The 25220-nt window shown below is 56.4% G+C and overlaps 1 protein-coding gene across 8 annotated transcripts in view; it reads left to right on the forward strand.

Annotated features, from left to right (window-relative positions):
- Nucleotides 1-315: 315 nt before the first annotated feature.
- The window catches only part of Baiap2 (BAR/IMD domain containing adaptor protein 2), a 65207-nt gene continuing 40302 nt past the window's right edge, over nt 316-25220 (forward strand). For 6 of the 8 annotated variants that reach the window (XR_003585410.3, XM_071602937.1, XM_027955592.3 and 3 more), the window contains exons 1-3: nt 316-461; nt 15260-15335; nt 18084-18170. Coding sequence is in view for 7 of the 8 variants with exons in the window: in XM_071602937.1 (XP_071459038.1) it covers nt 408-461; nt 15260-15335; nt 18084-18170 (217 nt within the window). In the remaining variant the exon portion in view is untranslated. Of the gene's footprint in view, nt 462-14025; nt 14154-14717; nt 14864-15259; nt 15336-18083; nt 18171-25220 lie in introns of those variants that run through there. The other 2 variants (XM_071602940.1, XM_071602939.1) reach the window with 2 other exon arrangements.

Below are 25220 nucleotides of genomic sequence, written 5' to 3' on the forward strand. Positions count from 1 at the left end.
CCCAGCCCGTGCCGCGCCTCCGCCTCCTCCTCCGGATCGACACCACCATCGACCAATCGCCGCCTGGATCTGGTCACAGTGCCACGCCTCTGATCCCGCCTCCCGCCCCCATCTTTATAACTCACCAATGAGAAGGGCGGCGCAGGAGCGGGCCTAGCGGTTGCCTAGCAGCGACGGACGGGGCGGGGGTGGACGGCCGGGGGCGGTGATCCGGGCGCGGCGTGGGCGGGGCGCGTGGGCGGGGCCTGCGGCGGGGCGGGGTATGCGGTGTCTATAAATGCGGCGGCCGCCCGGCGCCGCGTTTTGTGGTTCGGGTCCGCGCGCTTCCTTGTCCTGCAGTTTCCGCGTCGTCGTTGTCGCCGCCTGCGCCTCCGCTCCGGTCTGTGGTGCAGCCGGGACCCAGAATAATGTCGCTGTCACGCTCGGAGGAGATGCACCGGCTTACAGAAAATGTCTACAAGGTGAGCCCCCAGCGCTGGGCTGTCCTCCTGGTGCGCTTGGGCCCGACCAGGCGACCCCTGGGCAGAGTGGCTGGGGCCCTCGGAGGTCTTCCTGCGGGGCCTTCGCATGCTAGCGTGGTGAGCCCAGCTCTGGCTGGTCACAGGTGGCCGCGCCCGCCATAGACTCCTCCGCCCGCTGCTGCCCGCACCGCCCCCAGTCTCAGTCCATGGTGGGTATCCCCACCCCGACGGCGCGGCTCGGCCCCCGCGCACCCCTCGGTGCGCCTGCCTGGCGTCCTGGGGGACGGAGCAGCGCCTGGCCCTGGGAGCCCTCGCAACCGGTCCCGGCCACTGTAGACCGGAGTGGAGCTTGGGGCTAGGGGGCAGCGTGGGGGCCGCGTGGGAGCCGTAGGCCTCCGCGGCGTGTTGCCCTGCGCCTGATTGGTGCGGTGGCACAGTGGGACTCTTCCCGGCGCGGTTAGCCAGTCTTTGGGCACTTCTCAACAGGCTTTCCCTTTCTACAACTCCTTCCCGGTGTTAATGGACGTGGCCCAAGGTGGGAGGTCGAGCGCGGGTAGGTTGGATGGGTGGACAGATAATCCATCATCTTATGTAACCGCGGAGGGAGAAGACTAATTGTGTAGGAGGCTGACGCGCCCGCCTTTGCTTGTGATATGTGTTAAGAGTCGCATTCACATCTTCATCTGTGAAAATGACAGTTTCCCATCTGAGAACGGCAGAGCCCCTAGAAGCCTCCTCTCCACCCCTTTCCCAGTCATGTTTGTGCCTTGTGTGCACATGGACAGGCCCTTGGTTTTCTCTTTCTCCAGCGTGGTTCTCACAGGCAAGGCTCCCACCCCCAACAACTCAGCTCTGGGCTCTCAATGGCACCAGTCCCACTGCAGTTCCCCGGGGCATTTTCTCAAGAGAAAATCCCTGTCCTGGCTGGTCCATGGCGGACTTCTTACAAAAACGTGCTTTATTTCAAAACTGTGTCTGAAGGTTAAGTGAAAGGTTGGCGATTAGAGTAGCTGGTATTTGCGTGCAGTGGCTGGTTCATGGCCGCTGAATGGGATTGCGACCCGCTCTCACAGCAACAGTTTCTAATTGTATTAACCAGCCATGGCTGTGCCTTCTTAGCCAGTGGCCTGTGAAACCCTCTTAACTTGTTCTCTCTGGCTGCCGATAGCCAGATGGAGGCTTCTGGGGTGGCCCCTTTGGTTTCAGCTGGAGTCTAGGGACAGATTATACTTTAATACAGCTTTTAATAAAGGCTTTAAAGTTGCAGTTACATGGGTCTGGAGGAATCCTGGGCTGGTGGGGGGGAGGGCTAAAGCAGCTCTGAAGCCATGTTTAGAGTTGCTGGTAAACAGGATTCAGAACAGCCTTTAGGGTTTTATGTTTGGGATCATGTAGAATCTGTGGCATATGTTTCTGGCCTTGTCCCTCTGTAGAAGCACATGCTGTGAAGGGAGGGAGGTTTATTAAATTATTAGTCATTAGTTCCATTACAGTTTGCTCATTATTGCAGGAGGTAGAAGAGAATTGCTGGCCAGTCTTTTTTCCTCGCTTCTATGCTGAAACCATTAAACAGTAACTTTAATGTTGAGATTCAGGAGGGTGCATGGTTTGGCTTTGCTCTGGCTTTGGATCCTGTGGGAGATCCATGGTCATCCTTAATAGTATTGGTCACTGGAGCAGACAGTCTGCAGATACAGCTCTGTGGCTTTACCCATGTGCAGCTATAATTCATCTGGACATCTGAAGTGAGAACTGTCACAGTGGCAGAAAAACTGACAAGACTAGGGGCCCCTCTGGTTGTAGCCCAGCAGGTTTGGGTTCGCAATAAGCACACAAGTTCTGTGTGTTGCATTTGGTGGGCTAGTGGTTGGTGTTTCTTGAGCGCGGAGGTGGTGATGAGATCTCAATAGAATTTTGTGTGTTGGATACAAACAGGCTGCAGGTGTCTGAGAGGCTGTTCCTCTTGGGGGCTTCTGCCCCAGTGACCAGCTCTACTGCCGCTGCACAGTATCAGGTTTGGTTTTGTACGTAGGTGGTTCTCACTACCCTCTGGGGCTGACTTCCGAGTCTTCCAGTCCTGTGCTCTATAACTTTTCTGTGTTTTTGGGGAGCCCATAGTGCCATGACAGTACTAGTACAGGTTGGGCATGTTGGCATGTTGGCCAGGTAGAAACCCAGCCCACATAGAGGCACTGTCAGGAGACAGCTGAAGCCACCCATATGCTGATCTGGGCCGGTTGGGCCGGTCCAGGCACCAAAGGGCTCTGTGCTCTCCTGGGACACACTGACTCTGGCTCCTGTTGAAGCTGGTCCTGGTCCTGACCTGGCGCTTGCAGAAGTGCTGGCAGTGCCTCTTGGAAAGGCCAAGCTGTGGCTCTGCTCAGGGTCACTGCGATGCAGCTCAGCTGGTTGCTGTGGCCCTCTCGCTGCCTCAGCTGCAGTTCTAAGTGGTGTCTACCTGGGCAAAGAAGGCTTGTCCTTGGCCCTGCTGATTAAAAATTGAGAATAAAATGTACAGTTTTGATTTACTCCTGGAAGAATCCGTAACACAGACTTTGACCTCTTTCCTGGTGGCTCAGTTCCCTTGGGAGCCATGTCCTCGGGGAATTTCATGGAAGATGAAGGGGAGGAAAAACAAGACAGCTTCCTGAGGTGCACTGGGAACTCCCCCTCAGAGCCTTGGGCCCTGCAGAGAACAAGAGAGTGAAGAGAAGAAGGCCCCTCCCTCTTTGTCACAGGAGGCAGAGCCCAGGGCCAGGCCTGACAGCCTCTGGATCTAGGAACAGCATGCTGGGGCAGGGGTGGAGAGTCTGCTGCCACTGGATGACTGGTGCACCATTCAGAATTCAGGGAGCCTGATACCTAAGGGCCTTCCCTCAAGTGGGGTGCTCAGAGTGTCCCTGCATGCATAAGGGGGTTTCTTTAGCACCTGGCTATCACTCCCGGTAGGGCCAGGAAAGATGGTCAGATTCTTGTGTTCCCATAGTCTTGTGTTTCAGGAGAAGTATGGGGTGACCTGTGACTCTTGGGGTGAGAGTTCCAGCACCTTCTCTAGGGATAGTGCTGTCTGCCTTCTCTGATGTGGCAGGGTGGGGGAGAAGCTTAGCATGGGCAAGTCCCTAGGTGCTGTTGTTGATGGTGTGTGGTGCCAGAGCCTTGGGTTAGCATGGTTGGGCTGGTCACCAGAGGCCATCTGATTGTTCTCCTCACCCTGTAGCTGTTGGTAGGAAGCTGGCCTGGCTGTGTTGCAGCTGACCTATGAAGATAGCAGGTGCCAGAGGGTTCCTGGAGCTGGTGTGATTGGCCAGTACTGGCACAGGCAATCAGCAGAAAGGAATCCACTTGCCCAGCTCATCCCACCCACTTTTTCAGGTGGGTGTTTTAGGGAGCTGTGGGCAGCATGGGGCCCCTGGGACTCTGCAACTGATTCAGACCCCAGTGGGGTCTGTCCCCTTTTTTTAAGCATTGCAGGCCCCGGAAGAGGTGGTGAAGTGACAGGTACTGATTTGATAGTGGAGCTCTGATGTGTGTGCATGTGCACACATGAGCATATGTGTACACATGTATGTGGTGCTATGTGTGTATTTTAGAGGCACTTTGGGGCCAGACCCTGGGATACCATCATTAGTAGGATGGCCAAGTCTGGAACAGAGCAGCCTGCACTTCTCTTCCCTCCAGCACCTGTCACCACGTGTTGCCTGGCATATCACCAGCATTTGAGCTATGGCCGTTTGGATCCGTCCCCTTTGTGGAGCAGCCAGGGCAGCAAAGGCTGCTTCTCCCAGCTGACCAGCCTCTATAGCCCTTGTCCCCACGCCATGTCCTATAGGTGTTGACTCTGGCTCACAGGCACTCGGTCTCTGGTGTGCTGGTGGATGTGCCTGGGTGGTTACTGGGCCGCTGGGGCTATGGAGAATAGTCATCTGCAACATCTGGCCTGGGTTGGGGGAGTGCTTTGCCTGTGTTTACTGTCCCAGTGGCTTTTGCCTCGAGTGAGTGACTTGTTGGGGAGTTCAGCTTAATCAGTGGGGCTGACTGGCCTTGATGTTCAAGGTCAGAATGAAAGCTGGTATTCTGGGCTTTCATGGGGCACCATTGGCAGAGAGAGGTGGGTGCTTTGGAAGCTATGTTCTTGTTGTTGGACTGAAGCTTCCATAGGTCCAGGCCCTGCGGGCTGGGCCTTGCCCCACAATGCCAGGCAGCCAGATCTGGCAGGAAAGGCTGGTAAGCGACCTGGCTGCTGAGGAGCATGAGGAGGCCCACTGAGACCCAGATCACCCTTCGCTCTGGTGGTGGCTTGGGCCCTGCTCAGGGAGTACTCACAGTGTCACTGCAGGAACAGTGGGAAGGGGCAGGTCTGGCCTGTACCATGTGTCCCCTCTCAGCTTCATGTTGCTCTCTCCCCTTTGGCTACCCTTGAGTGGCATTGCCTGTGGCTGTCATTTGTGAGGTGGAGACACCCAGGCAATGGTTGGGTATGGGGGAGCCCCAGCCCTGGCTCACTGGTGGCTGGCTCTGTCTTCTCTCTCAGCTGGCCTGCTGGGCCAGGACCTGCCTGTGCTGCCCGGCCGTCACAGCAGTTTCCTTGAGGCCTCATCGTGGAGAAGCCTGTGCTCCCTGGAAGGCTTGCACTTAGGGCGGCAGAGTGGCTGTCAGCCTCCCCCGCACAGCGCTGCGCTGCGATCCGCTGCCTGCGCCTGGAGTAATTACAGCCGGGCGTGGACCGAGCTGGCACCTTCCTCCAGCCTTCTGCCACCCCTCAGTTCTGAGTCATTCCTGGCTTCTGATTGTGCCTGTACAGCTGCAAGATGACTGGAGGGGCCTCCACAGTGGAGGTAGGGGAGGGGGACGGGCACAGCTGCACCCCTGAGCTGTGCCCAGTGGCCCTAGCAGCAGGTCCTCAAGGAGTAGCCTGGGTGTCCCAGGCTTTTCACATGGAGTCCATCTCCTGCGACGTAGTGTATCCCTGAGACCCATGTTTGCAAATTGAGGACCCACTTGGCTTGGTGCCCAGGGGTTCACTGATGCCGAGGGCCTGGCAGAGACCAGTCAGTACTTGGGGGTGAGGGAGTTCCATGTTCCATAGGGAGATCTCTGGAGAGGTCATACTGGAATCACTGTCTACCTTTGGTGGGGGGTCTGCTCTCTCCAGCTGTCAAGAGCAGTGGCTCAGCTGTGCTCAGCTCCCTGGACATGGTGGCCCACGTGCAAGGTTGGCCAAAGCAGGTTAAGATATTAATGGGAAACACTTTGCCCTGCTGTGGCCTGGGGGCTTTTGTGATTCATCCTTTGTCAGGCAGACCAGAAAGCTCAAGTGGGACGAGAGTGGCCAGGGCGGCATGGAGAGGGTGGGAAGAGGCCTGAGCCTATTCCTGCCCTTTAGAGCACAAGTCACTGGTGTCCAGTGATTCACCTTGGGAACCTGGGGCAGGCTGAGGTTCTGTGTGGCCACCACCCCAGGGAGCAGGAGCCTTTACTTCTTTTTTTTTTAAGAGAGAGAGAATTTATTTATTTATTTTTTAGTTCTCGGCGGATACAACATCTTTGTTTGTATGTGGTGCTGAGGATCGAACCCGGGCCGCACGCATGCCAGGCGAGCGCGCTACTGCTTGAGCCACATCCCCAGCCCAGGAGCCTTTACTTCTGCTGAGGAGTGGTTGGTGCCTGATGTCCCTTGCCAGCTCCCTGAGGACCCTGTCTCCTCAGCTCCTCCCTCTGACCCACCTTGCAGGAGCCACCTCTGCCCTGCTCCAGATTGGGTTGTGAGCTGAGCCCTGGGAAAGCCTGCCTGGTCCTCACTCTTCCTGCAGGGGCCGCTAGAAGAAACCTTGCCCAGCTTTTTCCCCCTGTTCCCTGTCTGTGTGACCTTGGCTGAATCTCACTGCTGGGCCATAGGATGACTCGGGGGTCCCTGGAGGCCACAGGGCCTGGTGAAGCCATCTTCATGTCCTCTCCTGTACAAGGTCAGTCCCATCCTGTCTCGTGGGGCATGGGTGTGAGTTGTGCAGGCCAAGATGAAAGAGCCTGGAGACAAAGACCCCAGTGCCTCCAAGGCCCACTTAGTGCTTTCTTCTTGCTTAGAATTTTTATTTAATACTTGCAGAAATAGACCCTTCAGAATTATTTGGGGGCTGGGCTGTGGTAGAATGCTTGCCCAGCATGTGCAAGACCCTGGGTTCTATCACTAGTACTACCAAAAAAAAAAAAAAAATGTTTAGAAAAAAATTTTAAAACAATGGGTAGGGTTCTGCCAAAACTATTTTGCATTTGGAGTCAGAGCCTTCTGAGCTACATCTTATCTGAGGGCTGTCGGCAACTGGGAGTCCCTAACACTACCCGAGTCCATTGGAGTAGTTGATGGAAAATGCCCTGAGTTCTCTTCCAAGCCTCTGGAAGCCAGTTCTGCTATTCTTGTCCCTGGCATTTTCTTGATGAGCTAAAGGTGTTCAGCTAACAGTAGACCTTCTCTTTCTACAGGTGGTCCTTCAGCCTTTGTGGACTGAAAGGTCCAATAATGCCAGGGAACGGACACCTGTCCCGGTGACCACCCACAGGTCTCACTGCTGCTGGTGATAGTGTTGAGATGTAGGGATTGTAACATGCAGGGACGGTATAGGTGTCTGCTGTGAACTATCCGCATTCTGACATTGGGGTGGGGTGGGATGTTGAGGGCAGACGGTGCCCACCTTGGGAGCTGGAGTTCTGTTCAGAAGAACATTGTCTTGCTGGAGCCACATGTGGTCAGGGTGGAGTTGCCCGTAGCAGGCGGAGGAGCCCTGTTGCTTCCAGATGGGGCTTTTATCCTACAGGGTGTGGTGGAGGCAGAGATGGACTGGGCCCCTCCACATACCTGGCTCTTTTCTGCCTATGGTAGGGGCCTGCTGACCTCCTTTGTCCTGGATGACTATCTTTGGTAAAAGGCCTACCGTCCACTGCTCCCATCCATCATTGCCCATGGAAGGTCTATCCTATTCTTGGACTGGGGGTCTGGGGCCTTGATGTTCCTTGGAGTGGTGGTGGTAGGAGGATTGGAGCCCTGACTGGGGTCAGACCAGAGGCAGGAGTCCCAGTCCCACCCAGGGAGGAGACTGTGAAGTCGGGCACCTGGGCCTGGACCATGTTACCGCCCTCTCAGGCTGGCTCTGTGTTGAGGGGGCAGAACGTCATCGGGAAAGGCTGGACTCTGCAGTCTGCAGGCTATCTCAGGGGGTCTCCCTGCTGCTCACTCCAGGCCTAGCACGTGGCTTCAGTTATCTTCACACCTGCTTCATGAAGGGTCCTGGGGACCTGTGTGGGAGCCTCCCACATGAAGTAGCATCTCCACACTGGTCAGCTGATAGGTGGCTGAGCCAGGATTTGAACCAGGCTGGACTCTAGGCTCTGGCTCCCTGGGTGCCAGTTCCATCCTGTGCTGTAGCAGCCCCTGGCATTTCAGGCAAGATGGTTCGCTCCTGTGCCACTGTGTCTCACCAGCAGTTGAGGGAGAGGATAGAATATTTTCTGGTACATAGAGTTTTGGGTCAGTTGTGGCCAGGGCTGTCAGCATGTGGCATGGAAAGTTCTTCAGAGAACGGTCAGTAGAGGTGGGGACAGCCATCCCATTCCTGGGTGCAGAGGGTGCTGTGTGCTGTGTGTGGCAGCAACTCTTGAGCCTTGACCCGAGGTCAGTGTGGGGACAGACCATCCCATAGCCTTCCAGGGCTGCCTTCTGGTTTGCTCATTAGTAGTTGCTTTCCAGCAGTGATCCTGACCCTGTAGAACCTGGCCAGTTCTCTCGTGGGGAGGACAGCTCAGTGAGTGGCCTTGGCTGTCCTCATAGCCAAGCAGTCACCAGGACCCTTGTGTAATCAGTGGTGACGGGAGGACTGATTGTGGGGCCTCTCCACAATGGGGGGATGACCCAGTGACAGTCATCTCAGGCTGCAGAACCCAGCCCCAAACTGATGGCTAAAACAGTAGTTTGTCCCCTTAGTCCCCAAGGGCCGAGCCTGAGCTCAGGTGTGGCCAGGCTGCTTCCTCCTGAGGCTTCTCTCCTTGGCTTGCAGACAGATGTCTCCTCCTGGGTCTTCATGTGTGTTTGTGTCCTAACCTTAAGGTAACCAATAGATTAGCTTAGAGGCCACCCTGGTGACTCTTGATCGCTCTGAAGACTCTGTCTCCAGCCAGGAACTGACACAGGCCTGTAATCCCAGCAGCTGAGGAAGGAGGATCATAAATTGGAGGCCAGCCTATCTCCAGGTACTGTCACTCCGGTGCTGGGGTTAGGGCTTCAGCACAAGTTTTGGGAGGGACACAGTTCATCCCGTCCCACCCTCTGACCCACTGTGGAGGTACACTGAGCTGGTCTGGTGTAGGAGGGTTGTCCTAGGTGCTGTCTGCCTTAATGGTGGTGACCTGTCTACTGATCCTATTTCAGATCCCTTCCAACTTCGATTACATTGTAGTCCCATCTTATGAAAGTGGGGTTCCAGTGCCCATGCTGTGATATCATCGTACAGCACTCAACCTGGGAGCATGGCTTCAACTTGAGGTTATCCACAAAGTGGTTTGAGTGTGCACCTCCCCAGTACAGGCAGAACTCCCAGGGGTGAAATCTGTGACCCAGGCCAGTGTGGCTGGACCCTGGGGGAGGGGGTCTGCGAGGCTTGCTGGGGTCCTGTTCTCATGGGGGTTGGGGCGGTCAGGCTGTGCTTCTCAGACAGGAAGGTCATGGCCAGGCTGTTTGGTCCCATATCTGGCCCCTGCTTCCCTGTGGCTACTGGAGTGATGGATGTTGTCCAGTTCCTGTGGAGGTTGCTCTTGAAGTAGGGCAGGAGTTAGAGGCCTGTCTTCCACCCTCACTCACCTGGTACCCACCAGCTGAACCTCTCAGCCTGTGCCTACATTGGATTTCCTTGTGTGGGGCCTGACTCAGGTGGCAGCCCTTCAGGGCCCTGGGTGTGGCTTTTCCTTTAGGTACCTCCCCTGAGGACCTCATGCATGAGAGGTCGGACTGGAACCTGAGAGGTATAGACCCCTGGAAAAAACTGGGTGCAGGAGTGTAGGTGTCAAAGGCCTCTGAAAGGAAAGTAGGCACTCGGGAGCTTTGGGGGCCTCAAGTCTGAATGCCTGCGTGACACCCGTGGTGGACCTTCTGCAGGGGTCTGTGGACAGGCCCTGCTGGAGAGTTTTCCAGAATTGAGTCTCCTGTGGTTTTCATCCCGGACTCTGCTGCACCCTCGGGTGGTCTCTCTCCTAGGCTTCCCAGACCCAGTGGTGGGGGCAGCCAGGGACGACAGGAGGAGGACCTGTCCTGGACCTCTGCTGATAAGAGTTCACCTTGCTTCCGACTGTTACGTCTGGGCACCTGGCCAGAGACGTGGGGAGCTTCTTTATTAATGATGGCAGCTTCTCCAGAGGAGGCACCAGAGCTGAGAACTGGAACCACCATATCACAGCAGGTGTCTCCTACCCAGGCCCTGCCAGAGCCTGGAGGTGTGGCATAGCACCCATCCCCACCACCCTGCTGGTCCCCCTTCTGGCTCCAGAAGTTCCTGGGCTCTGCCATCAACCCATCCATCTTCCCTGAAACCAGCCTACCTCCCTGAGGCCCTGAAGCTGCCCTTGCAAGCCTGGTGGCCCCCGACCTCCCTTTTCTCGGGGGTGGGGACTCCAGCCCTCTCTCTTCAGAGTGGTCAGGGTGTCTTTCTCCAGAAAGGTGCCGGTCTCTAGGCATTGGTACCTGCCGCTGCAGACCCAGGCTGCTTGGCCTTGGGTCGAGGACTGGGGCTCACACACAGCAGGTGGCCCTGGAGAGCACTGCATGGCAGTGTGGCTGCCGGGGCCTCCCTTCTGCTCTAGGGGGTCCCTGCTGTCACACAGGCTGAAGTGCTGGCCAGGAAGGGGCAGGGTGCAGGGAGGGGAGCTCCACTTGGGTCGCCGTGCTCTTCTCTGGAACCTTTAGGCTCCTGCCATCTTCACACCCCTCCTCACAGTGAAGGCCCTGATCTTTCTGGAAGTGTGCGTCTACTTGCTCTCTGACACACGCACACGCACACACACACACTCCTACCTCTGAGGGTGACCAGGTGAGGTGCGGCTCAAGGTCGCCCTTTTCCAGGCGGCCCTCTCAGTGCTTGCAGGCTCACTCCTACAATCCCAGCAACTCAGGAGGCTGAGGTCGAGGCAGGAGGATTGCACGTTTGAGGCCAACCTCAGCGATTTAGCAAGACCCATCTCTCTTTTTTTTTTTTTTTAAGAGAGAGAGAGAGATTTTTTTTTTAATATTTATTTTTCAGTTTTCGGTGGACACAACACCTTTATTTGATTTTTATGTGGTGCTGAGGATCAACCCAGCGCCCCGCGCATGCCAGGCGAGCGCGTTACCACTTGAGCCACGTCCCCAGCCCCAAGACCCATCTCTTAATAAAAAGCTGGGCTGGGGATGTAGCTCAGTGGTAAAATACCCCTAAGTTAAATCCCCAGTACTATAAAAATAAAGATTCCCCCCAGTTTTTAGAATAAGATAAAACACACACACACACACACACACACCACACGAGTTTCTCTTGTACTGTGAACAACACCCTGGCCCAGGATCCTGAGCCTGTCAGTGCTCCTTGTGGGGGAGGCCACAGCAGGTGGTCCCATGGATGATGGATGCCACCCTCTCTCTGCCTGTACCCCCTACAGTGGGGAGACTGAGGCTGTATCCTAGGACAGTGAGCCCTGGGAAGTCTTCCAGGGAGAGCCTTGTCTACACACCACCCATGCACTGGATGCGTGGGCCACAGGCTCCCAGGCTGGGCTCCACCATCAGTTCCTGTGTGTCCCTGTCCTGCCCACCCTTCCCTGGGAGCCTTGGAATCCTGGGTAGAGTTTCTGGGAAAACCTGGACTGGGGTGCCATGAGGTCTGTGTCTGCCTGCACAACCCTCTTACCTGGGCAGTGGCACCATGGGAGACCTAGAAAGGTTCCCTAGGGCTGCCAGCCTGGAGCTTGTGTGTGTTTCTCTTGCTGAGATCCAGCAGTGATGGAGGTGATGGTGGGCAGCCCCGGGCTCCTGGGAGGTAGGAGCTAGTGCTTGCTGGCAGCAGGTGGGCAGGCGTAGGCCCTCGTCCTGGGGTGAGCTGTTGAGCACTGGCCTCTAGAAGAGGAGCATGCTGCCCCACCCTCCCTGTTCTTTCTGACTTTGCTGGAGTGTGACTTACTGGGGGATTGCCCTGGGGCCATTGAGGAGGGGGTGAGGTTGGCCCAGTGCTGAAGCAGGACTTGGCTCTACAAGGAACTAGGGTGGGGATAGGCTTCCTAAGGCCCTAACCCTTACTTTGTCCACCTGTAAAATGGATCTGGAGAGGATCCCAGGCAGCCAGGGAGATTCCAGTGTCCCCTTTTCTCTGAGTGTCCTCTGGGTGAGGAGGAGCTGTGGCTAGCCCTGCTGCACATGCAGGTGGCATACACAAGCACAGCACACACAGAGGTGGCCAGACACCCGCTGTGTCCTTTGCTAGGAGTGACTGGTCTTCCTAGGTAGTGCTGGAGGGGGACGGTGGACAGGATCCTGGGCTGGCAGTTGCAGACCTGGGTGCCGGAGCCCGAGGGCAAAGTCCCTTGGCAGACCTCCTTTCTGTAAATACTCTGGCCCTCTCCCTGCTCCCTCAAGTAGGGGGAGGTGAGGATAGCTGCTCTCTGCCCTTTGTCCTCATTGGCTTGGCAGATGGTCACCCTCTAGACTGCCCAGTGGAATCCAAGGAGTCGCTTTTTTCCCCTTTTAAAGAAAACAGATCTTGGAGCGCAGTTCGCCCTGGCAGTCCTGCAGCTGCCCTGACTGCCCTCCACTCTACTCCATGTGGGGTTGGCGTCCTTTCCGGGGGAGGAGGTAGTTGAGGTGAGGCTGCTCCCACTTTCGTTGGCCCCCATGGTCCCCTCACAAGAACTCCAGGTATACTCTAAAGCCCCTGCCAGCTGTAAGTACCCCTGGACACTATACAGGCCGCTGGCCCGGGAGCCAGCCAGGGAGGGCAGGCCTGGCGTGCGCTGCGCTCACTCCTCCGGGCTGTGTGAGGCGGGGCAGGAGCCTCCACTCAGAGCTTCTGAGGGTGGTTGGGCACGTCTTGGTTTTCTCATGGGGACAGCTTGGCCCACTAGCTTAAAATAGTCTCTGTGAGCCCTAGAAAGATAGGATGGACCTGGGAGCTCAGAAAAATGTCCTCTTGCCAGAGATGGATTCCTCCCAGAGGGGTTGGTCCCTTCACCAACCACTGGGTCCCTCCCATGATGGCCAAGAGATGGATGACCCAGATGAGGGTTGGTGACATTCACCAGGAGCACTGAGACATGGCTCCACAAAAGCCCCACTCCTGTGGCCAGGCCTGGGTATCAGTGTGCAGAGCTGGGAGGAGGAGTTGGCCTTCCTCAGCAAGGACAAGCCCTCTGGGAATGTCAGCTGAGGGTATCTGCCTCTGCCACCACCTCCAGGTTGAGACGGCAGCACCTGTGTGTCCTGGCAGGCTGGTCCCTCAGCAGATGGAGGCCATAGTATGCTCAGGTGGCCTGGCTGGCACCCATGCCGCCCTGCCCACTTCCTCACATTCCTTGTGTGTGAGCTCAGCTGCTGCACCAAGGAAGTGAAACCTCAGCGACCTGTCTGTCTAGGCCCTGGGCGGCTCTTGTGTTTTCTCCTGTCACTCAGGGTGTTAACAGGGCTCAGGATCCCGGGTTAGGTCTCTCTTCCTCCTGGGGGTTGCAGGAGACACGGGGGCCATGAGCCTGGAGCCAGGCTCTTTGGGGTCTTGTGAGCAGGGAAGCCTCTGGGGCCAGCTCTCAGACTTGTCAGTCTCAGCCAGTGAGAAGCATGTCTGATGCAGTCAGTGCATGCGTGTGCACAGGTGAACGTGCAGGAGCCTGCACCAGAACACCATGATCAGTCACATGCACCCTTGCCAGGTCAGCGCCCCACTTTTACCTGTCTCTAACGGCAGTCCCAGTCATGGAGTTTTTCTGCATTCCTGGGTCTGGGGGGGTGGGGTTTGAACACTGCTGCTGGGAGCTCAGAGCTCATCCACTGCCTCCCAAAATGCCCAGAAGCACTTGTGCCCATGCCCCCAGACACCGCACATGGCTCATCCCACTGCCCGTGGGGTATCCCTGCCCGTTTCCAGGCACCCCTTGGATCCCACTGGTGCAGACCCTGGTCCCCATCCTGTGTGCAGTACGCTTCACCTGCCCTCCCAGACCAGAGGCGTGCGTGTGGCCACCCTTTGCCCTCCACTCACCCTGCCTGTCTCCACAAGGCAGTGCTCCGTGTGCAGTGCCCAGGAATCCAGCCCTGTTGGAACTGCCTTCCCTCCTGTTCCTAAGCAGGACTGAGCAGCCTCCTGGGGTGCCTCCTAGTGTCCACCTGGGCCCTCCACTAAGGCCTGAGTGGCCTGCTGACTGACATGCCTCTGCTCAACCTCCCCCCACCCCCAGCTTCCTGCCCTGCCTGGGGGAAGCTACCACCATTGGGGAGGCCTGCTTTCCTTCCTGTCTTCACTCTGCTGCTGAGTACCTCCGGCCCTGCCTCTGCGTTTGCCCCCTTGCGCCTTCCCTCCAGAGATACCGGATCTGTGGGGCACTGGCAGGCTGGGGGGCTGCTGCATCCTCGCTGTGCACGTGGGCTTTGGGCTGGCACAAGTCTGTGCCCATACCTGTGCAGGTGTCCCTGCTGCTGAGGTGTGGGCTCTGGTGTGGTGAGGAGGGGACAGCAAGCCTGTGACGGCAAGCATGTAGGGGGTGGGTCAGAGCTGAGCCCTTGTCCTCAAGAACACAGGTCCCAGTGCCGCCATACCTCAGGAAGGTAGATGGAGCGTGTGTCAGTGCATTTCCTGGAGCCAGGTCCCGTGGTGTAAAGTGGTGTTCTTGTCCTCAGATGCCCTCCTCACCTGCCCCGCGGGTCCTGCGGCCTAGACTGGAGCTGGGACAGGGTTGCCCTTGCCCCGCCCACAGGCTTTGGTTGGGTGGGTGGAGGCCCCACAGCCTCCCGCCCCAGCAGAGCCAGGCAGCTTCCCTTCCTGTTATCCTCAGGAAGGATCAGACTCCCAGCATGACAAACCACCGGAAGGCTTAGGATGTGGCCGAGACAGGGCTTTCTTTCAGAATTGCTCCCAGGGTCCTCCCTGGCTGGGTTGGCTGTCGGTAGTCGTGCGTGTTATGCTGGTAGAGTTCTCATTTGGCTCTGTTTGTGTGTGCCTGTTTTTACGCCTTGTAATTAAAACATTTATTTGGCCTTCACAGGGAAAATCTAATTTCTTGAGTCTAAGAACTGCTGATATTGGCAGGAGACTGCAGTCCGTCAGGCAAACAGATCCGGAGCCTGTTGGATTATTCATAGCGTGGTATTTGCAGATCAGGCTGTGGATCGTACTAATCAGAGTTGATGTTTGGTAATTGATGTGTTGAGTTAGGGTTTGAGCGTGGGGGGCGTTGCTGAGCATTTGTGTGTGGCCGGCGGGCGGCCTCCTAGGGCTGACTCAGCGCTGCCAGCTGGGTAATGGTGCCTGGGCGGCCACGCATCTTAGTACCGACCGAGTACTGCGTGGCCCATAGAGTATTCCCTTGCTGCTCTGCAGACACCCTGTGCACGAGGGTCTGTGCCCACCTCAATGGTACAGATGTGAACACAGGCTCAGGCTCACGTACCCAAGGGTGTTCAGGAAGGTCCAGAGCTGGGATTGGAGCTGGGGAAGTGATACCCACCCTGGACTTCCTCCTCATGGCTGGGCCCCCCAGAAGGATGTGTGGACAGCACTGGTGACACCACTCTCTCTGCTCTCTTCCAGACCATCATGGAGCAGTTTAACCCCAGCCTGCGCAACTTCATCGCCATGGGGAAGAACTACGAGAAAGCTCTGGCAGGTAGAGAGCAGCAGCCCCCGTCTATGGGCTCACCATCCCTGAGCTGCAGGCGAATTTCAGCTCAGGCCCTGGGTTCTGGGTGGAAGCCACGGGGAGCCATGTCTTCCAGAAACGACAACCGACTAGAAACCCAGTGAGGGAGTAGCTCTCTGAGCTCTAAATGTGTCCAGCACAGGGTGACTGCACCTCCTTGCTGGTGGGGTGGACCTGTCCCAGGGCTTCAGGATTACATGGAAACTAGGATTAGGGTGTACAGGATGCCACTGGTACTGTGGTGGCCCTAGATTTGGGCCCTGCCACCTCTCCCTGGTGAGCAGAACTCTGCAGCTTCTGCCCCAGGTGTTGGGACTGAGGACCAGGATCTGGGGGTGGCAGTGCTAGACTCTTGAGAATTCAGCTCCTTGTGATCCCTTCTGCCCAGGGAGGGGTATGGGTTTCCCATGCCATTGGGCCCTAGGTAGGCCTGGTCTTTCCATCCAGCAGGGCTAAGTTGTGCTGTTTGCAGACCCACCCTCCCTGAGGAGTAGCAACAGTCTCCTGCAGGACCACAAGGTCACTGGGCCATGCCAGGGAAGAACCTCTCCCTTCAGAGTGCAGGAGAGTGGCCTATGGTCCCTACTTTGTTGGAGCCAGTGGCATTAGCCAGTAATCACAGGGCTTCCATGTTCTGAATTGCCCTCTGCCTGCAGTGTGCACAGCTGTGGTTCCAGCTGGGTGGTGGTGGGGTGCACACCTGTAATCCTAGTGACTCAAGAGGCTACAGTAATAGCATGGCACGTCTGAGGCCAGCCTGGGTTACTTAGACCCTGATTCAAGATGAAGGGCTGGGGCGGTAGCTCAGTCGTAGAGCAACCCAGTGTCAATCCCCCGTACTGCAAAGAGAGAGAAAAGAAGAACATGCTGCAGGGTTCCTGTGGCTGCCGGGGAGGCTGCCTTCATCCTCACTCTGTCCCTCTGTAGTCCTGAGCCCAGCAGCACAGCCCCAGGAGCCCACCAGGGCCCAGATCACAGAACAGCTGCCTGCTGGTGCACTTGGGTCCTGTCCTGTCCTCAAATGGAGAGCCAGCCTTCAGGGTCTTCAGGACACCATCCCCTAGGAGGAGCTCCTCAGGCATGGAAGTGGTGCAGTGTGCCCTTGGCCTCCTGGGGGTGTCAGCCGGCCCATTCCCCTGCTGTAGGGCCACTTGCCTGGAGCTCACGGGTGTCCTAAGAGCCGCTGCCTTTGGGCTGAGTCTGACTATGGCAAGAGGCTCTGGGTCTCAGGCCAGGTTTGCTGCTCGTCTCAGGCATAGCATGCTGCAATCTGATTTTCCAAGCAAAACTCATTCCTGTGTGCCTTGAATGTCACCAACCTCTCATTCCCTACTGGCATCTGGCCTTCCCTGTGCACTCAAAAGGTCCAGGACGGCTCTACCTTGAGGAGATGGGACGTGGAACTTGGATGTTGCAGGCAGTGAGGGCTGCCCTCTTCAAAGCCATCGTCTGGGGTGCCTGGTGGCCTAGACCATGAAGGATTTTTTCTTACTCTCGTGTGGCTCTCCCCTGGCTGGAGGATTCTGTCCCTAGGTGTCCTGCTTTTTGGAAGTTGTCACTGATAACCTTAGTGGCAGCTGCAGCCTGTGGTTTCCACTTTGATTTGTACCCTCCAGCCTTTGATGCTCGGACGTGAGTTTCCTTCTGGCCTTTCTGCTGCCCCTCGCGAGGTTACTGGTGGTTGTGGACAGTGGGGAGGGCCACTTCCTCTTCCTGTTTTCCTTGAGTGACTCCCAGGACAGAGCTCAGCCACCCAGGCCAGCCGCAGCACCTCAGCTGCACTTGGCCTCTCTAGTGCTTGACTTCTGCTGCTTTTTGTTCCATTTATTTTAAGAAGCCCACTCCTTAGACAGCAGAAGCATGAGGATCCTGTGCAGGGTTCTGTGCCACAGAACAACTTGTGTGCACTTAATTGAGAACTATAAGCAAAATGTGGTCAAAGACCCAGTTATGAGCCCCTAGCTGGGCTTAGCACACAGATTAGAAATTGTAATTATGCTACTGTGACTCGCCCTGTTCCTGTGCAGCCTGGGCAGGCCCTTCCCCACATACAGGAGTTTGTCAGGCACAGCAAGTGTTGGAGTGGGTCCCATGAGTTACCAGGAGGGAGGCCCAGACTGCTAGTTCCTCTGTGTGCTGCTGCTCCCCCAAGCTGGGGTGGAGGTCAGCAGGGCTGAGCTCTCCATGCCCACTGGGTCAAATGGGCATTCCTTCCTTCTGTGGTAACAGACAGGAGGCATCTCTGGCCTTAACCGTGCCCAGGGGTACCTGGAAGCTGCTCTGAGCGGTGGCTCCTACTCCCATTGGGCCTTGTGCTAGGATCCAGGAACAGCGAGAAATGGCTCGCGCTCTGTGGGTTCGGCTTGGTGTCTGGGAGTGAACCCATAGCTTCCTAGCCTCAGGTTGGTGGTGCTCTTGCCCAGGGTCGGCTCTTGTGAAGTGCACTTACAGCAGAGCTCCTCCCCGTCAGCAAACAGCACGTGATGGGGAGTAGCCCTGGAGCTGCACAGAACACTGTGTTCTGAGAAATAAAAGGAGCCCTTACGATTGGAGTGAAATAACATCAACAAGCAACAGGGTGACATCCAACCCAGGGTCCAGCTGGAGAGCTCTTCGGTCATCCAGGCCAAGGTGGGGTTGTCCTCAGCTGCCGTGGCCGTGTTTTTGCTGCAAGCACCTTGGGTGGGAAGTAACTGCTTTCTCCTTTCTTCTCAGGTGTGACCTTCGCTGCCAAAGGCTATTTCGATGCCCTGGTGAAGATGGGAGAGCTGGCCAGCGAGAGTCAGGGCTCCAAGGAACTTGGTGAGACCCTGGGCCCCGTAGAGAGCCTCGAGATCCCCAAGTTGTAGGAGGTACCCAAGCGGGTCTAGAATCTGGTCTTGTGCCTGGCCCTTCTTCCATTTGGAGTCATAGTTATCTACCAGATAAGAAAAGATATTAAAATGACAGTGCCCTTCAGAGCTGGTGAGGGGCACCCCATGGAAAGCGAATGCGCTGGGCTGCGTGGAGCACAGTGGTGGCCTTCTCCCCTGAGGAGTGTGGCTGGGCCGAGGTGTGCAGGCACAGCAGAACTTGAAGGGCAACCTCGTGAGCAAGTGTGGCAGGGTACTCTGCTGGTGGTGCTTGCCGACTTGCAGAGTCACTCCTGCTGTGCAAATAAGTGACAAGGGTGTAAGCCCCCGGGGGGTGTGATTCCCCCATGTGCCGTGTGTGCCATGCCTCGTGAGGGGGAGGGAGGGGACCCAGTGTGTTAACGGGTGGGGTTCTTGGGCAATGGCTGTTTTCTTCGGGCTCTGGCTTTGCGAACACTCTAGGAGGAGCACATATCACTAACACAGTCGGGGGCTGCTGTGGGACATGGAGGTTGCAGGCCCCTGAGCCCTGGTGCAAGCCGGGCTTTGGGTGGAGTCCAGTTTCTGTGGTCTTCCTGACTCGGGGCACTGGTGTTGATGTGGCTGTGGGCTGCCTTCCCTCATTGGGATGCCGTGGCTGGGGGTGGGCCTGGAGTGGCCCGGTCTGGGCTCGGTCACAGCTCTTCGGCAGGCTGTGGCCAGCAGGTTGGCCTTGGATCAGTGAGAAAACCTAAATTGGCCAAGAATCACTAGCCTCTGGGCACAGAGGACAGACTTTCTTCTTCTGGTCGCCTTGTCTGTGGAAGCTTCCCTGCCATCCTGGGACCTGTCCTCATGTTTGGCCAGCAAGGGCCGCAGGTGCAGATGCTTAGACTGCAGCAGGTTGACGTGAGCGTGCAGGGCCCCAGCTGCACTCGCAGGCTGGGGTGCTGAGAAGGGGCCCGCCTCCCCCACCGTGGCCCTCTGCAGGGCCGCCGTTCTCCCAGCTCCGCCTGCTGTCACCTTGTGCTCTGCCCTGCCCTGTGTCTCGAGACCTGCACAGAGTCAGCCTCCGGTGAAGGCGCCAGGCCTGCTGCTGCGGTGTTTCAGGGCTCAGGATTCCTGTGGCCTCCAGTGTTCGCGAGATGCTGCTGGGTTGTCAGATGTAACCACAGGACCTTTCTGGGGGAAGGGAACAAAGCTCCATGTGGATGTGGCCCAGTGAAGTGGCAGACCAGGACAAGGAGTCCGTGCAGGGGGCTGGGCTCTTGTGGACATGGCACCTGGGCGTCTAAAAGGAAGGCTGTATTGGTCTCAGCAGTTCTGATGGCTCTCGGAGGAGACCCTCTTGCACTGTGGTTATAGAGCTGACCTGGGGCCCTTGGCAGCCCTGGGAAGGGGAGGGCAGAAGGTCTTTGTTTGGGCTGCTGGATACCCCGCTGCAGTCTGGCTTGTAGACTTAGCTGGTTGGTGAGGTGGACAACATGGGGTCATGGAGATGGTGACTCCAGTACCACATGTGGGTCCCCCAGAGTTCTGGACTGGAGTTTTGGTCTAGAATTTAGAGAAGGTGCCCTCCTTCACAGCCTGGCCTTCCCAACGCCTCCGAAGCCATCTTTGAGGCACTGTTTGAGCTCCGTGTGTTTGTGGAGGCGGTTTTTCTCGTCTGGTGATAGAGGATCAAGGCTTTATCTTTTGTTCACCCACAGAGGGTGAGGATCTGCCTGTAGGAAATCCAGGACCTGGGCAGCCCCACAGTGAGGGCCAGGTATGTCTGAGACCACGGCAAGATTCGTGGACTACCTGCTGCCGTACTTGGGGCGGGTGATGAACTGCGGGCCCAGGTGGGCAGCAGGGAAGGGTGGTGTCAGGGCTCCGACTTGAGTCGGGGAGCTTCCTGTCTGCATGGGGCCGTGTTGAAATCTCTCCTGGGCTCATCTGGAGAGTGGAGCCTGCTGCGCCTGCAGAACGGCTGTGGTGCTGCCTGGCTCCCCCGTCAGAACGTCCTCTTTTGGTAACGGCTTTCTTGACAGCTGTGCTGGTGCCATGCCGTTCATCCGTTCATTGTGAACACTCCAGGGCTTTCAGCACGTCCAGTTCAGGCTGGACTCTTGTCCAGCTCTGGGGGGAGAAGGAGCGCGGCTGCATGCCCCTCACCAGCCCCAGCAGCCCCTCCTTTCGTGGGTTTGTGTCCATGGATTTGCCTCTCCTGGACATTGCCTGCCGTGGCCTTGAGCAACCTGTGACCATGTCCATCTGGCTGCTTCCGTGGAGCGGGTTTTTGAGGTGGGTCCATGTCGTGGCATGTGCCAGAATTCCTGTTTATGGCCCGATGATACTCCACCATGTGGACAGGCCGGTTTTGTTTGTCCGTCCATCAGTGGACATTGGCTGCTTCCTCTTCTCAGCTGTTGGGAGTAGTGTTTCGTGCAACAGTACTTGTGTGGACATACAAGTGGCATGCACCTGGCAGTGGGGTTGCTGGGCCACTGGCTGGAAGCCGGACTTTTACCAAAGCAACATGCCTTTGCTTTAAAAAGAAGATGGGGGGCTGGGGATATGGCTCAAGCGGTAGCGAGCTCGCCTGGCATGTGTGAGGCCCGGGTTCGATCCTCAGCACCACATACAAATAAAGATGTTGTGTCTGCCGAAAACTAAAAAATAAATATTAAAATTCTCTCTCTCTCTCTTTAAAAAAAAAAGAGAAAAAAAAGAAGTTGGTCCTTTTGTCCTCCCTGCTTGCTGCCCATCTGCTGGGTGTCTGGGTGTCTCCTTGCTGTTTGCTTCTGCACGTCTACCAGTTAAGTTTATGCTGCTGCCGCTGCTTTTGGGGTTTTGTTTTGGGGGCTAGTGATGAAATTCAGGGGTGCTCCCTAGCATTTTTTATTTTTTATTCTGAGACAGGGCCTTCCTGAGTTGCTGAGGCTGATCTCAAACTTGTGATCCTCCTGCCTCAGCCTCCCAAACCGCTGGGATTACAGGCGTAGCCATCACAGCCGGCTGCTATTGCTTTTTAAGTTTAGACATTTAATAAGTTCTTAAGGTAGAAAATGTGGATCTGGCTTTTCTATGCCATCACTCACCCTGGCCCGTGTAATCCACACGGTCGGGGCTGACGTCAACACGTGCTGTTTATGTGGTGACGACATGACCTTTCCGCTGCTGAGACAGACACTCAGCATGGCCCAGTGACTTGTGTCCCCCTTACTGGGGCTTAATTGAAGCACAGCCAACTGCACGTGACCTCTGCCGCAGGCAGCTGTGTGGCTGGTGTGGAGGCCAGGTGCTGGACCTGTCCTTCCTCCCAGAATCCAGGTCCTCTAGGCAGCCACTGATCTGCTCTGTGTCGCAAGGTTCGGTGCGAGTGCCAGGAGTCGTGTGAGTGGAGTTGTGGGTGTGGCTGGGTTGTGTTCCTGAACCCCTGGCTCTGGTGCTGCCTTTCTGAGCCAGGCCCCACGTAGGTCTGGGTGGGCCCTTTGTTTGTGCCCTGATTGGTGGGCGGAGTTCTTTCAGGTTGGGCATTTCTAGAGCTGGTTTCCTGATTCACAGTGTGACACGTCTTTCATGGGCTGGTCTGCATGCCCTGTCTCCTGGGGCGCGTCTGTGCAGGTCTTTCCTCCTGTCCTTCTCATTGACTCACGGAGTCCTCCCGCTGTAGGTGTGAGTCCTGTCAGGTGTGTGCTTTGTAGAGATTTTCTCTCAGTCTGGTCGGTCTGTCATTCTTTGTGAGTTTTGTGTTTCTTTTCTTTTATTGAGTGCTGGGGAGGGAAGCCCGGGCCTTGTGCATGCCAGGCAGGTGCTCTGCCATCGAGCCACACCCTAGCCCCGCAGCATATTTAGAATTACACAGATGGTCAATTTTATTAATAAAGTCCAGTAGGGTGATTTTTTTTTTTTTTTTTTTAGTTTGGCATGATGGTTCCTGATTTCTATTATTGGGCTCTGGTCACAGTTCTTAACGTGACAGTTTTGTTTCCCTTAGACTCACATCTTCATTTGCGTCATTTTTGATGTCATCGACGTGTTCCCAAATCCACAGACCACACCCTTTTGCTGTCCATTGTCCATTTGTTTCCTATAGTTTGGGGTTCTCTTTGGAGTCCCCTTGTCCAGCTCCAATCATCTGGGCTTCCACTGGGACGGTCCCCTGGGGGCCTCCTGGTGCCCCCTCCCAGCTGGACCCCGGTCTTCGGTCTTTTCTGTGCCAGTATCCCCCCATCGGAGAATCATCTTGTTTTTCCTTTAAGGCTCCTGAACAGGAAAGGGGGAAACGCTTTTGAACTGCAAGTGTTGCAGGTGGTCTCCTACCTGCCACGGGGGACTTGGACTTGGGGTGATCTTTGCCGGGAAGTTGGCGGCATCACCGTGTTGCCCTCTAACTTCCAGCCCTGCTGTTTCCAGCACCATCTGACACTGCTGCTGCTGTGTGAAAAAGGAGGTCTTGGTTTTCTTTCCCTGTAAGCTTTTAAGATCTTTGTCCTGAGTGTTCTGAAGACTCCTGACAGTGTCCCTGGTGGGCCTGGGGAGTAGCCATAGCCCCAAGAGAGGCCCCTGAACAAGACATCACACATGGCAGGGGTGGTGTGCAGTCTGCAGGGGCCACCCGAGCAGCAGTCCCTGCAGGATTCCACTGCCCAGACCCCGGTCTAATTGCTGAGGGTGATGCTGCCTCTCCCACCCCACCCAGAGGAAACCTGGGCTCTGGGAAAGAGGGGAGTAGAAGGCATGTCCAACGGGGCAAGGTACACAAAAACAGGGTTCTTTTGTAGAAATGGGGAGGGTCTGAAACAGAGGAGGGTGGCAAGGCCCGGAGAGAGACAGAGCTTCAGACAACCAGGGCTTCATAGGAGTCCTGGGCCGTAGGCCTCTGAGTGTCGGCCATAGAAAGGTGGATTTGTACCTTTTTTCACTCTTATTAATCTGTACGGTTGCCAGCAGTGGGTACATTTATTTTTATTGCTGTAGAATGTTCTGTAGACACATTTGTGTCTGCATTCTCTTCCTGACTAGCAGTTGAGTTAGTTGTTGAGTTTTGCTGTTCTGAACAAGCTTTTCTGTGGGACCTGTGAGGCTGAGCTTTCCTGCAAGATGAATGTCCTTGAGGTTCTATGTCATTCTGCAGCAGCCATTTGTGAAATAAGAACGTGCTTCTTTCTCTCCCAGCATGGTGGCTCACCATTTTGTCTGGTAGTTTTTGCTTTATGTGTTTGCAGACTGTGTTATCAAATGCATATGTGTTGTATAGTTATGTCTTTTTGCTAAGCTGAACCTTATTACCATGAGGTGGCCTGCTCTAGACCAGTGGGTCTCATTTTTAGTTTGTTTTGTTTGATATTGACCTAGTTTTCTCCTTGTCTTCCTGTCCACAGTATTGCTCATTCCTGAAATGTGATGCCTCTGCTGTTTTGGGGGTGAACCAGAGCCCTTGAGGAATGGAGTCCTGGGGAGAGGAGACCGGGATCTATGCAATTATTGGGGCTCTCAGCCCGATTAGTCCTTGGTTGGATCCTTGATTGTTTTCATTGATCTTTTTCTTTATTTTTTTCTTTGATCTTCTTTCTTTAATCTTGGTGTTTTGTTTTACTATGCCCAGGCTGATCTCCAACTCCTAGGTGCAAATGGTCCTCCTGCCTCAGCCTCCAGAATGTCTGGGATGCAGGCATGCCACCTGGCACCTGGCTTCAGTGATCAGTCACTCTTCCTGGCCTCTGGGTATATGGCACCTGGCTGTGGGGCAGGGGTTGCCAGGAAGCAGTGGCCTTTCAGCCTCTGGCCCTGCTTGCTTTCCCACATGCAGGAAGCCCCCTGTAGTCCTGTGGTACTTACTAGACCCACAGCCCATTAGGAGGGGCAGGATTCCACGGCACAGACCTGGTCTGATTGCCCACCCCACCCAGTTCCCTTTAGAACTGGAGCTTCCTTCTTCCCACAGGTAGGAGGGTGTCAAGCCAGAGCTGCTGCTCAGAGGTCCTATCAGAGAGAACGCTCCTGGTGCTGGGCCCGCGCCCAGGCCCAGGCCCACCGTCATGAAAGCCCAGGGAGTCATTTTTGCTTCAACGAGCGTTGGCAGCAGCCCCTTTGTTCCTGCAAGTGGCCAGAGCAGGCTCTGCCTTTGGTCCCCTTGGTCTGTCAGAACCACAGCTCTGGCCTTGCAGCGGGGAGGCGGCCTCAGGCCTGAGGCTGGGAGGGAGAATCCTGTCATCTCCCCGTGGATGTTGTTTCCCTGCCGTGAGTGAGTGTGCAGGCTGCTTGGTCAGGGAACGGAGGTGGCTCCACGATCCTGTGTCTCCTCACAGCCACCCCCACTTCTGCCTGCTGCTTGGCTAGGTCCCCCGATCCTCGGCCCTGGGTCTGTTGGGGCGTGCCTCCGTGGGGTCCCTGGAGGCTGCAGGTGTGAGGTGAGAGCTGCTGTGCCCATGGCCACTTGGATGCGTGTGAACTGGGTGTGACTTCAGCTGGCTTCCTGAGGATTCTGGAGCTTGGACTGAGCAGCAGCTTGGGGCAGTGTGTGTCCAGCCAACCAAGTGTTCGGGCCAGTTGCTGGCGTATGAGGACAGGCAGGCTTTCCCGTGGCTTTGAGCCTAGCCGGTGGTCCCAGGGAGGGCCGGCCACACCCGGTCAGAAGCTGCCATTGTGCTGTTCCCAGCCCTCTGCAGGCACTAGGGTTCAGGAGGAGGTAGCTGCGGCTCCTGTTTCCTGCTGTTGCTCCCTCTCTGCCGTCTCTGTGGCCGCAGGGCAGAGGCGGGCAGATAGCTTGCCTTGCTGTGGACCTTGGAGGGGCTCTAGGCAGTCACGTGTGGCCGTCCAGGCTGCCGCCTGGTTGCTGTGCTCATTCATAGCACCTTCCAGAGGCTGCTGACCATGGTATGTCCACACTGCTGGACGGCCACCTGCAGCCTTGCCCCTGGCTCTTTGGCACAAAGTTTCAGGATGCATAGAACTGGGCTGAGCCAAACTGGCCAGGACAGGGGACAGGTGGCAGGAGGAGGCCAGAGTCCTCACAGTCCTGGTCCAGCAGGCA

Source organism: Marmota flaviventris, chromosome 17, assembly GCF_047511675.1.
Source record: "Marmota flaviventris isolate mMarFla1 chromosome 17, mMarFla1.hap1, whole genome shotgun sequence".
Lineage (NCBI taxonomy): Eukaryota > Metazoa > Chordata > Mammalia > Rodentia > Sciuridae > Marmota > Marmota flaviventris.